Genomic DNA, 15,452 nt, shown 5'->3' with positions numbered 1-15,452 from the left:
ACTGCTAACTACAGATATAGCCCTAGCTCAGGCGTTGGCATGTGAAACCCTTGACTGCTAACTACAGATATAGGCCTAGCTCAGGCGTCGGCATGTGAAACCCTTCTGGATGGAAACTCTTAAGAGCTTGAGTGCCTCTGCTTCATTTCCCACATAACAACACATCCCTGATACGTGCCATGTCCCACGACAGTGGTTTGAGGTTTTGCTCACATGAAAGCCTTTCAGTGTTTTCCACAAGTACCTGGAGTAGCCAGCCTTAATATAAAATGTAGCCAGCCAGGCCTCCCTGGGCTTGTCCTCTTGGGTTCGGAAACCTTTACTGAACGACCTACATTTTGCTTGTTTCTTGTACATTCTAATGCCTTGATTCCATCAGAAATACACAGCTAAATGAATATACCTTCCAAATTGGAAAAAGTAGTTGTGATATTATGTAGAAGGACATGACTTTACAATTAATATGTATGAAAATGGATGAATTCAGTGTATTGTTAGTGGTTTTGCATAATGTCTAGGCTTATATGATCAGGATTATTTTCTAAGTAAAATAATATTAAACATGTTTGAACATTTAACCTGTCTTCTCTTGAGATTAAGGTCTTATTTACATGTTTACTGCAAGATTGAATTGCCACAATGGTGTTTGTTCTTGCCACAATGAAATGTGGCTGCTATATGAAACACGCAAAAGAAAATAGATGAATGTCCCGGGAAACAAAAAATAGAAGGAGCACAAAGAAATGTAGGCGCACAATGAAAGTATTTGAGGAAGAGTGTTTTTGTGATAAGAAATTACTAAAAGTTAATGAATTAAAGGTTTTTTTGGGGGGGGGGTGTTCAATGCTCAATAAAATACAATGTATTCTAAAATATTTCAGTCACTTAGGTGAGAAAACATTTTTAAGGGGCGGGCCTTTACCGTGGTAGAGGTAGGATTCCCATGTTTGTCTGAGAGATGACATCCCTTTACTAGTAGCAGTTGAGAACTCAAATTAACAACAACCTAGTGTGTGTGAACAGAACGATGTAAATAGCCAAGAAACACGAGGACAAAGTCACACTTTCGTAGACTTTTAGATAAATTAGACCAACTTCTATGCTTGTGTGCTTCTAAAAATGAATCTTTCAGCACTTCACTCACATTGCACACACCACTCCAGGCACTGTTGCTGCGCGTGAGGTGGGATATATATATATATAATTTCTTTCTTTCTTTATTATTATTATTTTTTTCACCTTTATTTATCCAGTTAAGCTAGTTGAGAACAAGTTCTCATTTACAACTGTGACCTGGCCAAGATAAAGCAAAGCAGTGTGACACAAACAACAACACAGAGTTACACGTGGAATAAACAAACGTACAGTCAATAACACAATAGGGGAAAAAAGAAAGTCTATATACAGTCTGTGCAAATGGCATGAGGAGGTAAGGCAGTAAATAGGCCATAGTAGCGAAGTAATTACAACATAGCAAATTAACACTGGAGTGATGGATGGGCAGATGGTTATGTGCAAATAGAAATGCTGGTGTGCAAAAGAGTAGAAAATTAAATAAAAACAATATGGGGATGAGGTAGGTAGATTGGGTGGGCTATTTACAGATGGGCTATGTACAGCTGTAGCGATCGGTTAGCTGCTCAGATAGCTGATGTTTAAAGTTAGTGAGGGAACTAACACAGAAATTAGGTGAAGTAGTAGAATTTTAGCAACCGGGAAATGGCGGAGCGATGTCTGCATAGTGCACCTTTTAATTTAAGTGGATAAAGTAGGTGCTAGTGGAAAACTCAGGAGATCTAGTTGATGCGTCCAGAACCAGAAATAGAGGAAGACGTGTCACATCAGCTTGCTGCATTTTATCAAATGCCTGGGCCAAATTAATGACTATAATTATATGATATTTGCATCATTATGTTGTGCTTTGTAGGATAATAAAGTCAACAGTACATGCACATAAACCTTCTTCAGGCCTCATGCAATTAAAACCAATATTTATTTAGTTTCTTCAGGTGTGCTCTAGCAGGGCTGGATCAAAAACCTGCAGACCAGGTAGGAGGGTTGGCCACCTCTCTGCTAAACTGTTGGGTTTTGTGGTGTCTGTGGTAAACGGTTGAGCATCGCTAATTTGGATTGGCTGGTTATTGTTGGTGCCATTTTGTTTTCTATTGATTAGCTGTCCACAGCTAGCCTTGACTGATAGACTTGCCTCTATCTCGTTCTCTTTCTCTGCAGAGGGAGACCCTGCTGAGACAACTGGAGACCAACCAGCTGGACATAGACGCTACTCTGGAGGAGCTCAATGTTCAGCAGGAGACTGAGGACCAGAACTATGGCATGTGCGTATTTGCTAACATGCAGGCAGGCTTACACACACACACACACACACAGAGAGAGGAATAGAGAAAGACGTTGAACACACAGACAAACACAGATGCCAATAACCTATCTGTTTCTCGCGATCAGCTATTGCAAATGTATAAGAGCATTATAAAGGTTATTATGATCATTAAAATCACTGTATATTTCCTTGTAAATACTTTGTAAACAAAATGTTGATTGAAATTATATGTTATTATTCATGATCAAATCTGCTGTTTTGACCTCTCCAGTTTCCTGGAGATGATGGAAGCCAGAAACAAAGCTGGCTTCAGCTCCCCGGGGGGCCCTTCCAACGGCCAGAGCCCCTCCTCAGGCTCCCAGTCCCCCATCGTCCCGCAGAGCGGGCCCTCTACTCCTGGGGCCTGTCCCAGCCCCTGCACCCCCCAGCAACCCCCTCTCCCACCACCGCCTCTAACTATCTCCAACCCTATCCCCAGGTCAGTTCAGGGTCCCCCCTCCTACACCAACCCTAACCTTAACCCCTGTCCCCCTCTCCAGAACACTGCACTCCCTAGGGGTCCAGGTCACCCACAGCAGCCCCCGGCCCCCCAGCCACTGCCCCCAACCCCTCAGGGGCTCCACCATGGGGGAACCACACCTGTCCCGACCCCCCAGTCACCCAGTGTCACCCAGGCCCCCCCTGCCCAGAAGAGAGGCTTCATGTCGCGCCTCTTTGGATCAGCCACCTCTGAGACTCCCGCTGGTGAGTGTTAGAACCACACTGAACAATGATATAAACGCAACATGCAACAATTTCAAAGATTTTCCAGAGTTACAGTTCATATAAGGAAATCAGCCACATAAAATAAATAAATTAGGCCCTAATCTATGGATTTCACATTACTGGGAATACAGATATGCATCTGTTGGTCACAGATACCTTTAAAAAAAAAGGTATGGATCAGAAAACCAGTCATGGCGGTTATCTGGTGTGACCACCATTTGCCTCATGTAGTGCGACATCTCCTTCACATAGAGCTGATCAGGCTGTTGATTGTGGTCTGTGGAGTGTTGTCCCACTCCTCTTCAATGGCTGTGCGAAGTTGCTGGATATTGGTGGAAACTGGAAACCGCTGTCGATCCAGAGCATCCTAAATATGCTCAATGGGTGAAATGTCTGGTGAGTATGCAGGCCATGGAAGAACTGGGACATTTTCAGCTTCCAGGAATTGTGTACAGATCCTTGTGACATGGGGCTGTGCATTATCATGCCGAAACATGAGCTGATGGCGGCAAATGAATAGCACGACAATGGACCTCAGGGTCTTTCAAATTGCCATTGATAAAATGCAATTGTCTTCGTTGTCTGTAGCTTATGCCTGCCCATACCATAACCCCACCACCACCATGCTATACTCTGTTCACAATGTTAACATCAGCAAACTGCTCACCCACACGACGCCATACACGCTATCTACCTGGTACAGTTGAAAACCGGATTCATCCGTGAAGAACATACTTGTCCAGCGTGCCAGTAGCCATCGAAGGTGAGCATTTCCCCACTGAATTTGGTTACGATGCCAAACTGTAGTCAAGTCAAGACCGTGGTGAGAACGACGAGCACGCAGATGAGCTTCCCTGAGACGGTTTCTGACAGTTTGTACAGAAATTCTTCGGTTGTGAAAACCTGGTTGGTCTCAGATGATCCTGCAGGTTGTGAAGCCGGTTGGACGTACTGCCAAATTCTCTAAAATGACGTTGGAGTCGGCTTATGGTAGAGAAATTAACATTAAATTCTCTGGCAACAGCTCTGGTGGACATTCCTGTAGTCATTATGCCAATCATCCCTTAAAAACTTGAGACATCTGTAGTATTGTGTTGTGTGACAAAACTACACATTTTAGTGGCCTTTTATTGCCCCCAGCACAAGGTGCACCTGTGTAATGATCATGTTGTTCAATCAGCTTCTTGATATGCCACACCTGTCAGGTGGATTATCTTGGCAAAGGAGAAATGCGTACTAACAGGGATGTAAACTAATTTCTGCACCAAATTGTTGTGCCAATACAACATTTCTGGGATCTTTTATTTCAGCTCATGAAACATGGGACCAACACTTTCTGTGGCATGTAATAGTGCTACAGCTTGGTTTGGCTGTGAAGGTTGGCTGGGGCTGAGAGAGCTAAGGTTTATATCATAGGCTGAATACGGAGAAGGGGAGGACTTTTGGCCAAGGTTTCCATCATCTAGCTAGGTTTCCATCATCTAGCTAGGTTTCCATCATCTAGCTAGGTTTCCATCATCAAGCTAGGTTTCCATCATCAAGCTAGGTTTCCATCATCAAGCTAGGTTTCCATCATCAAGCTAGGTATCCATCATCAAGCTAGGTTTCCATCATCAAGCTAGGTTTCCATCATCTAGCTAGGTTTCCATCATCTAGCTAGGTTTCCATCATCAAGCTAGGTATCCATCATCAAGCTAGGTTTCCATCATCAAGCTAGGTTTCCATCATCAAGCTAGGTTTCCGGTTTCCATCATCAAGCTAGGTTTCCATCATCAAGCTATGTTTCCATCATCAAGGTTTCCATCATCATGCTAGGTTTCCATCATCAAGCTAGGTTTCCGTCATCAAGCTAGGTTTCCGTCATCAAGCTAGGTTTCCGTCATCAAGCTAGGTTTCCGTCATCAAGCTAGGTTTCCGTCATCAAGCTAGGTTTCCGTCATCAAGCTAGGTTTCCGTCATCAAGCTAGGTTTCCGTCATCAAGCTAGGTTTCCGTCATCAAGCTAGGTTTCCGTCATCAAGCTAGGTTTCCGTCATCAAGCTAGGTTTCCATCCAATTGGTTACAGATTTTAATGTGAATATTCTAAAATCCACTTAACTATTTGAGCATTTTCCTACCAGAGATATTTCTTATTGCGTATAAATGGCTGTGCGTGATGACGTAGTGCACATAAAAATAACTTTTAAATTCCCATGTAACAAATAACATTTTTGTATTAAGTTAAATGGGTTTCCATTGCATTTTCAACTCTAATGATGGTTTTGTCACAAATGTGTTGTGTTATATAGCGAATGTGCCCTCCCTGGTATTGGCATGTGCTCTTTAGCCAACAGCTCACAGATACAGTGCGGGTATATGCTGGCCTCACGTGCGCATGGGAAATAGGGAACTGGGACCTAGGAAGTGGTCATTCTGGCATGATTTGTGTTCAAGTGATTTTGAAGTCGGAACAATTCTTCAACCAGTATGATTTTACCTAGCTTGATAGGCTTGCAAACATTGCTTGTAATAAAGTTAGTTAGCTTGCTTAACATTGATAATATGGTTTGAATATCTACATTATCCATATTGATACGGTTGTAATTATAAAACATTTACTTGTTTCAAACTTTTAGTTGAAAAGGTCAGTGGTGAAACGTCACAACTCGGGCAACAACATTTTTCTCTGAGTTTCCCACTTGTAATTACGACTTGGAGGGTCATTAAAGTGAAATTTCCAACTGGGTACTAGGAGCTTCAGATAACTCCGATAGCATGTGAATGTGGCAGTAGCCAACCTACTTGATGAGATTATTATAGACAAAATAGCGATATTAGTGGGAGAGGAATTGAGCATTTCTGGCACAGTTCATATTACTGACACAATAACATCCCACCATGTCTAGCGTCATTTCTTTTGTCGACATTTGAAAAGTTTACCGGGAAAAAATGTGCTCTTTCCATCAGGCCTGTCGTGTACTTCACTCACATAAAAAGGTTGGAGTGTAACCTGGTTAATGTCTATAAACTCAAAATAGCAACCAGTCTACTAATGAATAATGCCTACCAAAGGTAAGAGGAAGCCATTTCAGAAGTGATCACTTCGGCATAATGTGATTGAATCAACAGTCATACACATTAACTGGCGTGAAATCCTTTGAGATAGAGGAGGATCTTTTTGATTTGCATTTTGGTTTATTCATTGAAAATTACATGCTTGAAATAATGTGGCAGCAGCAGCAGGAGGCAGCAGCTAGAGACAGGTAGGCAGCTAGAGACAGGTAGGCAGCTAGAGACGGGTAGGCAGCTAGAGACAGGTAGGCAGCTAGAGACAGGTAGGCAGCTAGAGACAGGTAGGCAGCTAGAGACAGGTAGGCAGCTAGAGACAGGTAGGCAGCTAGAGACAGGTAGGCAGCTAGAGACAGGTAGGCAGCTAGAGACAGGTAGGCAGCTAGAGACAGGTAGGCAGCTAGAGACAGGTAGGCAGCTAGAGACGGGTAGGCAGCTAGAGACGGGTAGGCAGCTAGAGACGGGTAGGCAGCTAGAGACGGGTAGGCAGCTAGAGACGGGTAGGCAGCTAGAGACGGGTAGGCAGCTAGAGACGGGTAGGCAGCTAGAGACAGGTAGGCAGCTAGAGACAGGTAGGCAGCTAGAGACGGGCAGCTAGAGACGGGCAGCTAGAGACAGCAGAAAGATGGTTTTCCATTGAATTCTCATTCACATCACAAACTAGCACTATGCCAATCAAGCGCAGAAAACAAATACTGTTTGAAGCCAGGTCTGGTATCCGTACCACCCATTATCATCACCACCATGTTGGGGCGGTAGGTAGCCTAGTGGTTAGAGCATTGAACTAGTAACTGAAAGGTTGCAAGATTGAATCACCAAGCTGACAAGGTAAAAAAGTCTGTCGTTCTGCCCCTGAACAAGGCAGTTAACCCACTGTTTCTAGGCCGTCATTGAAAATAAGAATGTGTTCTTAGCTGACTTGCCTAGTTAAATAAAGGTTCAAATAAATAAAATGTTCATCCTTCCTCTCCCACTCTTCTCTCCTCAGATGGCACAGACGAGAAGGTGCGGAATGTGGATGACTTTGTTCCCGATGTGGGCACGGCCCGTAGCTTCCCGGAGGAGGGGGCTGCTGCCAAAGCCAAGGAGAAAGCTGGAAGAGCAGGCAACATGGACAGTGACAGGTAGGTCCTCACTCCCTAATAATCACCATGATCTTCTATGACCCATGTCCAGGCTTGTGGCTTTGGATAGGTATATAAGTAAGTGTGGAAATAAGGACTTTTTCAATATTTGGACTACTTTGATAGGCTTGCCAACCCTCCACCTGGAGAGCAACTGGAAGCAGATCAAACTCTCCCTGTGTACTAGAACACGTTTCTAATGATCATTGTTTAGTGAAGAAGATCAAACTCTCCCTGTGTACTAGAACACGTTTCTAATGATCATTGTTTAGTGAAGCAGATCAAACTCTCCCTGTGTACTAGAACACGTTTCTAATGATCATTGTTTAGTGAAGCAGATCAAACTCTCCCTGTGTACTAGAACACATTTCTAATGATCATTGTTTAGTGAAGAAGATCAAACTCTCCCTGTGTACTAGAACACGTTTCTAATGATCATTGTTTAGTGAGGAAGATCAAACTCTCCCTGTGTACTAGAACACATTTCTAATGATCATTGTTTAGTGAAGAAGATCAAACTCTCCCTGTGTACTAGAACACATTTCTAATGATCATTGTTTAGTGAAGAAGATCAAACTCTCCCTGTGTACTAGAACACGTTTCTAATGATCATTGTTTAGTGAAGAAGATCAAACTCTCCCTGTGTACTAGAACACATTTCTAATGATCATTGTTTAGTGAAGAAGATCAAACTCTCCCTGTGTTCTAGAACACATTTCTAATGATCATTGTTTAGTGAAGCAGATCAAACTCTCCCTGTGTACTAGAACACATTTCTAATGATCATTGTTTAGTGAAGAAGATCAAACTCTCCCTGTGTACTAGAACACATTTCTAATGATCATTGTTTAGTGAAGAAGATCAAACTCTCCCTGTGTACTAGAACACATTTCTAATGATCATTGTTTAGTGAGGAAGATCAAACTCTCCCTGTGTACTAGAACACATTTCTAATGATCATTGTTTAGTGAAGAAGATCAAACTCTCCCTGTGTACTAGAACACATTTCTAATGATCATTGTTTAGTGAAGAAGATCTACCGTTGCTGTGCAGTTCAGACACCCACAGTCAATATGTTCTTCAATATAGTGGAGGTGAATGTATTTCAGCTCTATCTTAAAGGGGCATTTCAAACATGTTCATCATCTCTAGCACCAACCCAGCATCAACATATGTGAAAAAGATAGAGGACGATAATAGTTGCGTCAAGTGATTTTTAACCAATTATGAGTAGGCTTTGCCTATTAAGACATTTTCCTTTAATGTGCTTGGTGGGAGGAGGATGAGGGGAGGAGACGTCGCGGAGGAAAGGGGTGAGGGGAGGAGACGTCGCGGAGGAAAGGGGTGAGGGGAGGAGACGTCGCGGAGGAAAGGGGTGAGGGGAGGAGACGTCGCGGAGGAAAGGGGTGAGGGGAGGAGACGTCGCGGAGGAAAGGGGTGAGGGGAGGGGACGTCGCAGAGGAAAGGGGTGAGGGGAGGAGACGTCGCAGAGGAAAGGGGTGAGGGGTGAGGTTTTTGTTCCATCAGGTCTCCTCTGCTCAGAATCTAGGTCATTCATCACTCATTTGCTAGAGAGAGAAAGAGGGAGGGGTGAGAGAGAAGGCACTTTATTTTATTGGATAAGACTTAAAGGGGCGATCTGTAGTTGCTACGTCCATTTCTGGACATAAATTGTTATCTGTATCTATTCATTCTTGAAGAATATTACCTTATGAATGCCTCATCACTTCCCATCAGAACCCAAAATGTAAGCTTGTTTTCCTCCAATGGTTGTAAATGTAAACAAACACTGTATAGTTTCAATACATGGTTAAAATGATCATTTTGATGGTCAGTTCTTGCAGTTCTAGCTTTTGTCGGGAAAACTTCTTTGTTAATGTACATCTAAACTGCGGATTTCCCCTTAATACAGTCTTACGTTATAGAAATGTGAAGCGAGTAATGATTCTTTTTAAATCGGTCAGATTCCTGCGTTTATAATGAAGGGAATCAACTTGAGCTTGAATTTGAAGGAGAGAATTGTCCTACAGGGGCCGTTTGCTATTTTGGAAAATGAGAAATGAGGCTTGAAGTGCTTTGATGTTAGAAGATTAACTTAAAATTATGAAGTTAAAAGGAGAAGTGGAGAGTGGATGTGAGACACACACACACACACACACATGATAGCTTAGTGCTAATAATAAACAACTCTCTTTCACTGAATCAGTCTTCAGGGCTGACTTTTTGAACTGTCATTCTGGTTAAGATTTGAATGGAGCATCAGGTTATCAAGTAAGTGTGTAGATAATGGCAAAATAAGTTATTGTTAATGTAATGACTTTTCGATAACATCCCAGTAGGCTATAACTGGATGATGTAATAATATATGAACAGATAATGCAATAATGTTCAAATCAAATTTATTTGTCACATACGCATGGTTAGCAGATGTTAATGCGAGTGTAGCGAAATGCTTGTGATTTAGTCACTGTTCATTTCATTAACTGTAAGTAAAACGATAGTAGTGGGGAACCTGTAGTTGAACCTTTTGTCCAAGCGCAGCTGAAATACTGACATCAGCAACGTTACAGACGTTAACCATGTTATAAGCCGACATGTTATCCAGCTCATGTGCTACATTTCTTAACATAATTCTAACAGAAGGTTTAAAGAACAATTCTACAGGTGTCACAAACAACATTAATACAACTTTTTTTTTTTTTTTTTAAATGGTTAGAACATCAGACTAAACAAGAGTAGCTTCAAAGTCCTGCATTTGGAAATACATTTAAAACGGTGTGACTTTTCCAGCAGGTGTTGCTTAATGGGGTATCATTACTCAGACGCAAATTATAATCATTTAAAAAGAAATTTGTGGTGCTTGGCCCATCATATTGCTCATGTGTTGGTTATTCTTACATCAGGACATCAGAACTTACCACGTCTCTCTCTGTCCATGTTTTACAGTGACGGTGAGGGCCGAGGGGGGAACCCCATGGTGTCAGGGTTCCAGGACGATTTTGCCCCAGATGAGCTGTGCCAGTCTGTCCCCAAATCTGTGCCCAAGGCAGCCACCGTCCCCAGCATGGGCATCACCCTGACCAGCGATGAAGAAGATGAGGGGACGAAGGCACTTAACGTCGTCCAGGACGGTGGATCGGACAGAAGGAGGTATGGGTGGGAAGAGAACTTGAATTGCATAACCTCAGGTTTTTCTTAAGATGCTAGTATTATACAGTATGTAGATAGAGATTAATGTAGTTATTGGTCAATAGAGATTGATGTAGTCATTGGTCAATAGAGATTGGGTGGTAGAGATTGATGTAGTCATTGGGCGATAGAGATTGATGTAGTCATTGGGCGATAGAGATTGATGTAGTCATTGGTCGGTAGAGATTGATGTAGTCATTGGTCGGTAGAGATTGATGTAGTCATTAGGCGGTAGAGATTGATGTAGTCATTGGGCGATAGAGATTGATGTAGTCATTGGGCGATAGAGATTGATGTAGTCATTGGGCGATAGAGATTGATGTAGTCATTGGGCGGTAGAGATTGATGTAGTCATTGGGCGGTAGAGATTGATGTAGTCATTGGTCGGTAGAGATTGATGTAGTCATTGGGCGGTAGAGATTGATGTAGTCATTGGGCGGTAGAGATTGATGTAGTCATTGGGCGGTAGAGATTGATGTAGTCATTGGTCGGTAGAGATTGATGTAGTCATTGGGCGATAGAGATTGATGTAGTCATTGGTCGGTAGAGATTGATGTTGTCATTGGGCCATTTTTTACATCAGCAGTTGTCACAAAGTGCTTATAGAGAAACCCAGCCTAAAACACCTAAAAAACCCAAAGAGCAAGCAATGCAGATGTAGAAGCACAGTGGGTAGGAAAAACTCATGTACCTATGAAGAATCCTAGAACTAGGCTCTGAGGGTTGGCCAGTCCTCTTCTGGCTGTGCCGGGTGGAGATTATAAAGGGACATGGCCATTAAGGCCAGATTGTTCTTCAAGATATTCAAACGTTCATAGATGACCAGCAGAGTCAAATAAGAATCAGTGGTTATAAAGGTTGCAACAGGTCAGCACCTCAGGAGTAAATTTCAGTTGGTTTTTCATAGCCGAGCATTCAGATGTTGAGACAGCAAGTACAGTAGAGCGAGGGGGAGATTGAGAGAGAGAGAAACAACATGTCCGGGACAAGGTAGTATGTCTGGTGAACAGGTCAGGGTTAACTTATTGATGTTATCATGCATCTTTTAATATTTAGATCTGTATTGTGCTTTCTGATCAGATCCTCCAACGCTTTGAAGACTCAAAACAAGACCGGAGAAGCCAAGAAACCAGCGGGCTTAAAGATGTCGTCCGAGCCCGTCTCATTCCTGAACCCGACCCTAGCCCCGGTGCAGTCCATGCGGGCAGGCAAGAAGAAGGGAGGGGATGAATCCTCCCACTCAGACCAAGAAGCTCCAGGGGACGATCAGATGCTCTCCTTCGTCATGGACGAACCAGACTATGAGGACGAGGAGTTTGAGAAGCCCAAGAAAAAGAAGGTGCCGTTACAGTAGACTGCTCTGTTACAGTAGACTGCTCTGTGGTCTGTTACAGTAGACTGCTCTGTGCTCTTACAGTAGACTGCTCTGTGCTCTTACAGTAGACTGCTCCGTTACAGTAGACTGCTCCGTTACAGTAGACTGCTCCGTTACAGTAGACTGCTCTGTTACAGTGGACTGCTCTGTGGTCTGTTACAGTGGACTGCTCTGTTACAGTGGACTGCTCTGTTACAGTGGACTGCTCCGTTACAGTGGACTGCTCCGTTACAGTAGACTGCTCCGTTACAGTAGACTGCTCCGTTACAGTAGACTGCTCCGTTACAGTAGACTGCTCTGTGGTCTGTTACAGTAGACTGCTCCGTTACAGTAGACTGCTCCGTTACAGTAGACTGCTCTGTTACAGTAGACTGCTCTGTGCTCTGTTACAGTGGACCGCTCTGTTACAGTGGACCGCTCTGTGCTCTTACAGTAGACTGCTCCGTTACAGTAGACTGCTCTGTGCTCTTACAGTAGACTGCTCTGTTACAGTAGACTGCTCTGTGGTCTGTTACAGTGGACTGCTCTGTTACAGTGGACTGCTCTGTTACAGTGGACTGCTCTGTTACAGTAGACTGCTCTGTTACAGTAGACTGCTCCGTTACAGTAGACTGCTCCATTACAGTAGACTGCTCTGTGTTCTGTTACAGTAGACTGCTCTGTGCTCTGTTACAGTAGACTGCTCTGTTACAGTAGACTGCTCCGTTACAGTAGACTGCTCCGTTACAGTAGACTGCTCCGTTACAGTAGACTGCTCTGTTACAGTAGACTGCTCTGTGCTCTGTTACAGTGGACCGCTCTGTTACAGTGGACCGCTCTGTGCTCCGTTACAGTAGACTGCTCCGTTACAGTAGACTGCTCCGTTACAGTAGACTGCTCCGTTACAGTAGACTGCTCTGTTAGAGTAGACTGCTCTGTTACAGTAGACTGCTCTGTGCTCTGTTACAGTGGACTGCTCTGTTACAGTGGACTGCTCTGTTACAGTAGACTGCTCTGTGCTCTGTTACAGTAGACTGCTCTGTTACAGTAGACTGCTCTGTTACAGTAGACTGCTCAGTTACAGTAGGCTGCTCTGTTACAGTAGGCTGCTCTGTTGCAGTAGGCTGCTCTGTTGCAGTAGGCTGCTCTGTTGCAGTAGACTGCTCTGTTACAGTAGACTGCTCTGTTACAGTAGACTGCTCTGTTACAGTAGACTGCTCTGTTACAGTAGACTGCTCTGTGTTCTGTTACAGTAGACTGCTCTGTGCTCTGTTACAGTAGACTGCTCCGTTACAGTAGACTGCTCTGTTACAGTAGACTGCTCTGTGTTCTGTTACAGTAGACTGCTCTGTTACAGTAGACTGTTCTGTTACAGTAGACTGCTCTGTTACAGTAGACTGCTCTGTGCTCTGTTACAGTAGACTGTCTCTGTGCTCTGTTACAGTAGACTGCTCTGTTACAGTAGACTGTTCTGTTGTAGAGTGCTCTGTTACAGTAGACTGCTCTGTGCTCTGTTACAGTAGACTGCCCTGTTACAGTAGACTGCTGTCTGTTACAGTAGACTGCTCTGTGCTCTGTTGTAGACTCCTCTGTTACAGTAGACTGCTCTGTGCTATGTTACCGTAGACTGCTGTGTGCTCTGTTACAGTAGACTGCTGTGTGCTCTGTTACAGTAGACTGCTCTGTGCTCTGTTACAGTAGACTGCTCTGTGCTCTGTTACAGTAGACTGCTGTGTGCTCTGTTACAGTAGACTGCTGTGTGCTCTGTTACAGTAGACTGCTGTGTGCTCTGTTACAGTAGACTGCTGTGTGCTCTGTTACAGTAGACTGCTCTGTGCTCTGTTACAGTAGACTGCTCTGTTACAGTAGACTGCTCTGTGCTGTTACAGTAGACTGCTCTGTGCTCTGTTACAGTAGACTGCTCTGTGCTCTGTTACAGTAGACTGCTCTGTGCTCTGTTACAGTAGACTGCTCTGTGCTCTGTTACAGTAGACTGCTGTGTGCTCTGTTACAGTAGACTGCTGTGTGCTCTGTTACAGTAGACTGCTGTGTGCTCTGTTACAGTAGACTGCTGTGTGCTCTGTTACAGTAGACTGCTCTGTGCTCTGTTACAGTAGACTGCTGTGTGCTCTGTTACAGTAGACTGCTCTGTTACAGTAGACTGCTCTGTGCTGTTACAGTAGACTGCTCTGTGCTCTGTTACAGTAGACTGCTCTGTGCTCTGTTACAGTAGACTGCTCTGTGCTCTGTTACAGTAGACTGCTCTGTGCTCTGTTACAGTAGACTGCTCTGTGGTCTGTTACAGTGTGCTCTGTTACAGTAGACTGCTGTGTGCTCTGTTACAGTAGACTGCTGTGTGCTCTGTTACAGTAGACTGCTGTGTGGTCTGTTACAGTAGACTGCTCTGTGCTCTGTTACAGTAGACTGCTCTGTTACAGTAGACTGCTCTGTGCTGTTACAGTAGACTGCTCTGTGCTCTGTTACAGTAGACTGCTCTGTTACAGTAGACTGCTCTGTTACAGTAGACTGCTCCGTTACAGTAGACTGTGCTGTTACAGTAGACTGCTCTGTGCTGTTACAGTAGACTGCTCTGTGCTCTGTTACAGTAGACTGTGCTGTTACAGTAGACTGCTCTGTGCTGTTACAGTAGACTGCTCTGTGCTCTGTTACAGTAGACTGCTGTGTGCTCTGTTACAGTAGACTGCTCTGTTACAGTAGACTGCTCTGTGCTGTTACAGTAGACTGTTCTGTGCTCTGTTACAGTAGACTGTGCTGTTACAGTAGACTGCTCTGTGCTGTTACAGTAGACTGCTGTGTGCTCTGTTACAGTGGACTGCTCTGTTACAGTGGACTGCTCTGTTACAGTAGACTGCTCTGTGCTCTGTTACAGTAGACTGCGTTACAGTAGACTGCTCTGTTACAGTAGACTGCTCTGTTACAGTAGACTGCTCTGTTACAGTAGACTGCTCTGTTACAGTAGACTGCTCTGTGCTCTGTTACAGTGGACTGCTCTGTTACAGTGGACTGCTCTGTTACAGTAGACTGCTCTGTGCTCTGTTACAGTAGACTGCTCTGTTACAGTAGACTGCTCTGTTACAGTAGACTGCTCTGTGCTCTGTTACAGTAGACTGCTCAGTTACAGTAGGCTGCTCTGTTGCAGTAGGCTGCTCTGTTGCAGTAGGCTGCTCTGTTGCAGTAGACTGCTCTGTTACAGTAGACTGCTCTGTTACAGTAGACTGCTCTGTTACAGTAGACTGCTCTGTGTTCTGTTACAGTAGACTGCTCTGTGCTCTGTTACAGTAGACTGCTCCGTTACAGTAGACTGCTCTGTTACAGTAGACTGCTCTGTGTTCTGTTACAGTAGACTGCTCTGTGCTCTGTTACAGTAGACTGTTCTGTTACAGTAGACTGCTCTGTTACAGTAGACTGCTCTGTGCTCTGTTACAGTAGACTGCTCTGTGCTCTGTTACAGTAGACTGCTCTGTTACAGTAGACTGTTCTGTTACAGTAGAGTGCTCTGTTACAGTAGACTGCTCTGTGCTCGGTTACAGTAGACTGCCCTGTTACAGTAAACTGCTCTGTGCTCTGTTACAGTAGACTGCTCTGTGCTCTGTTACAGTAGACTCCTGTGTGC

The 15,452-nt window shown here is 44.0% G+C and overlaps 1 protein-coding gene across 4 annotated transcripts in view; it reads left to right on the top strand.

The window, feature by feature from the left end:
* Positions 1–15,452, top strand: part of LOC115118437 (rab-like protein 6) — a 41,183-nt gene that overhangs the window by 15,778 nt on the left and 9,953 nt on the right. For all 4 annotated transcript variants that reach the window (XM_029647045.2, XM_029647040.2, XM_029647064.2 and 1 more), the window contains 5 exons: positions 2,233–2,336; positions 2,610–3,082; positions 7,140–7,275; positions 10,222–10,425; positions 11,545–11,803. In XM_029647045.2, the coding sequence (XP_029502905.2) occupies positions 2,233–2,336; positions 2,610–3,082; positions 7,140–7,275; positions 10,222–10,425; positions 11,545–11,803 (1,176 nt within the window). The remainder of the gene's footprint in view (positions 1–2,232; positions 2,337–2,609; positions 3,083–7,139; positions 7,276–10,221; positions 10,426–11,544; positions 11,804–15,452) is intronic.

Source organism: Oncorhynchus nerka, linkage group LG4, assembly GCF_034236695.1.
Source record: "Oncorhynchus nerka isolate Pitt River linkage group LG4, Oner_Uvic_2.0, whole genome shotgun sequence".
NCBI lineage: Eukaryota > Metazoa > Chordata > Actinopteri > Salmoniformes > Salmonidae > Oncorhynchus > Oncorhynchus nerka.
Note: the sequence above shows the minus strand (reverse complement) of the source record. Positions and strands in the feature narration are given on the sequence as shown.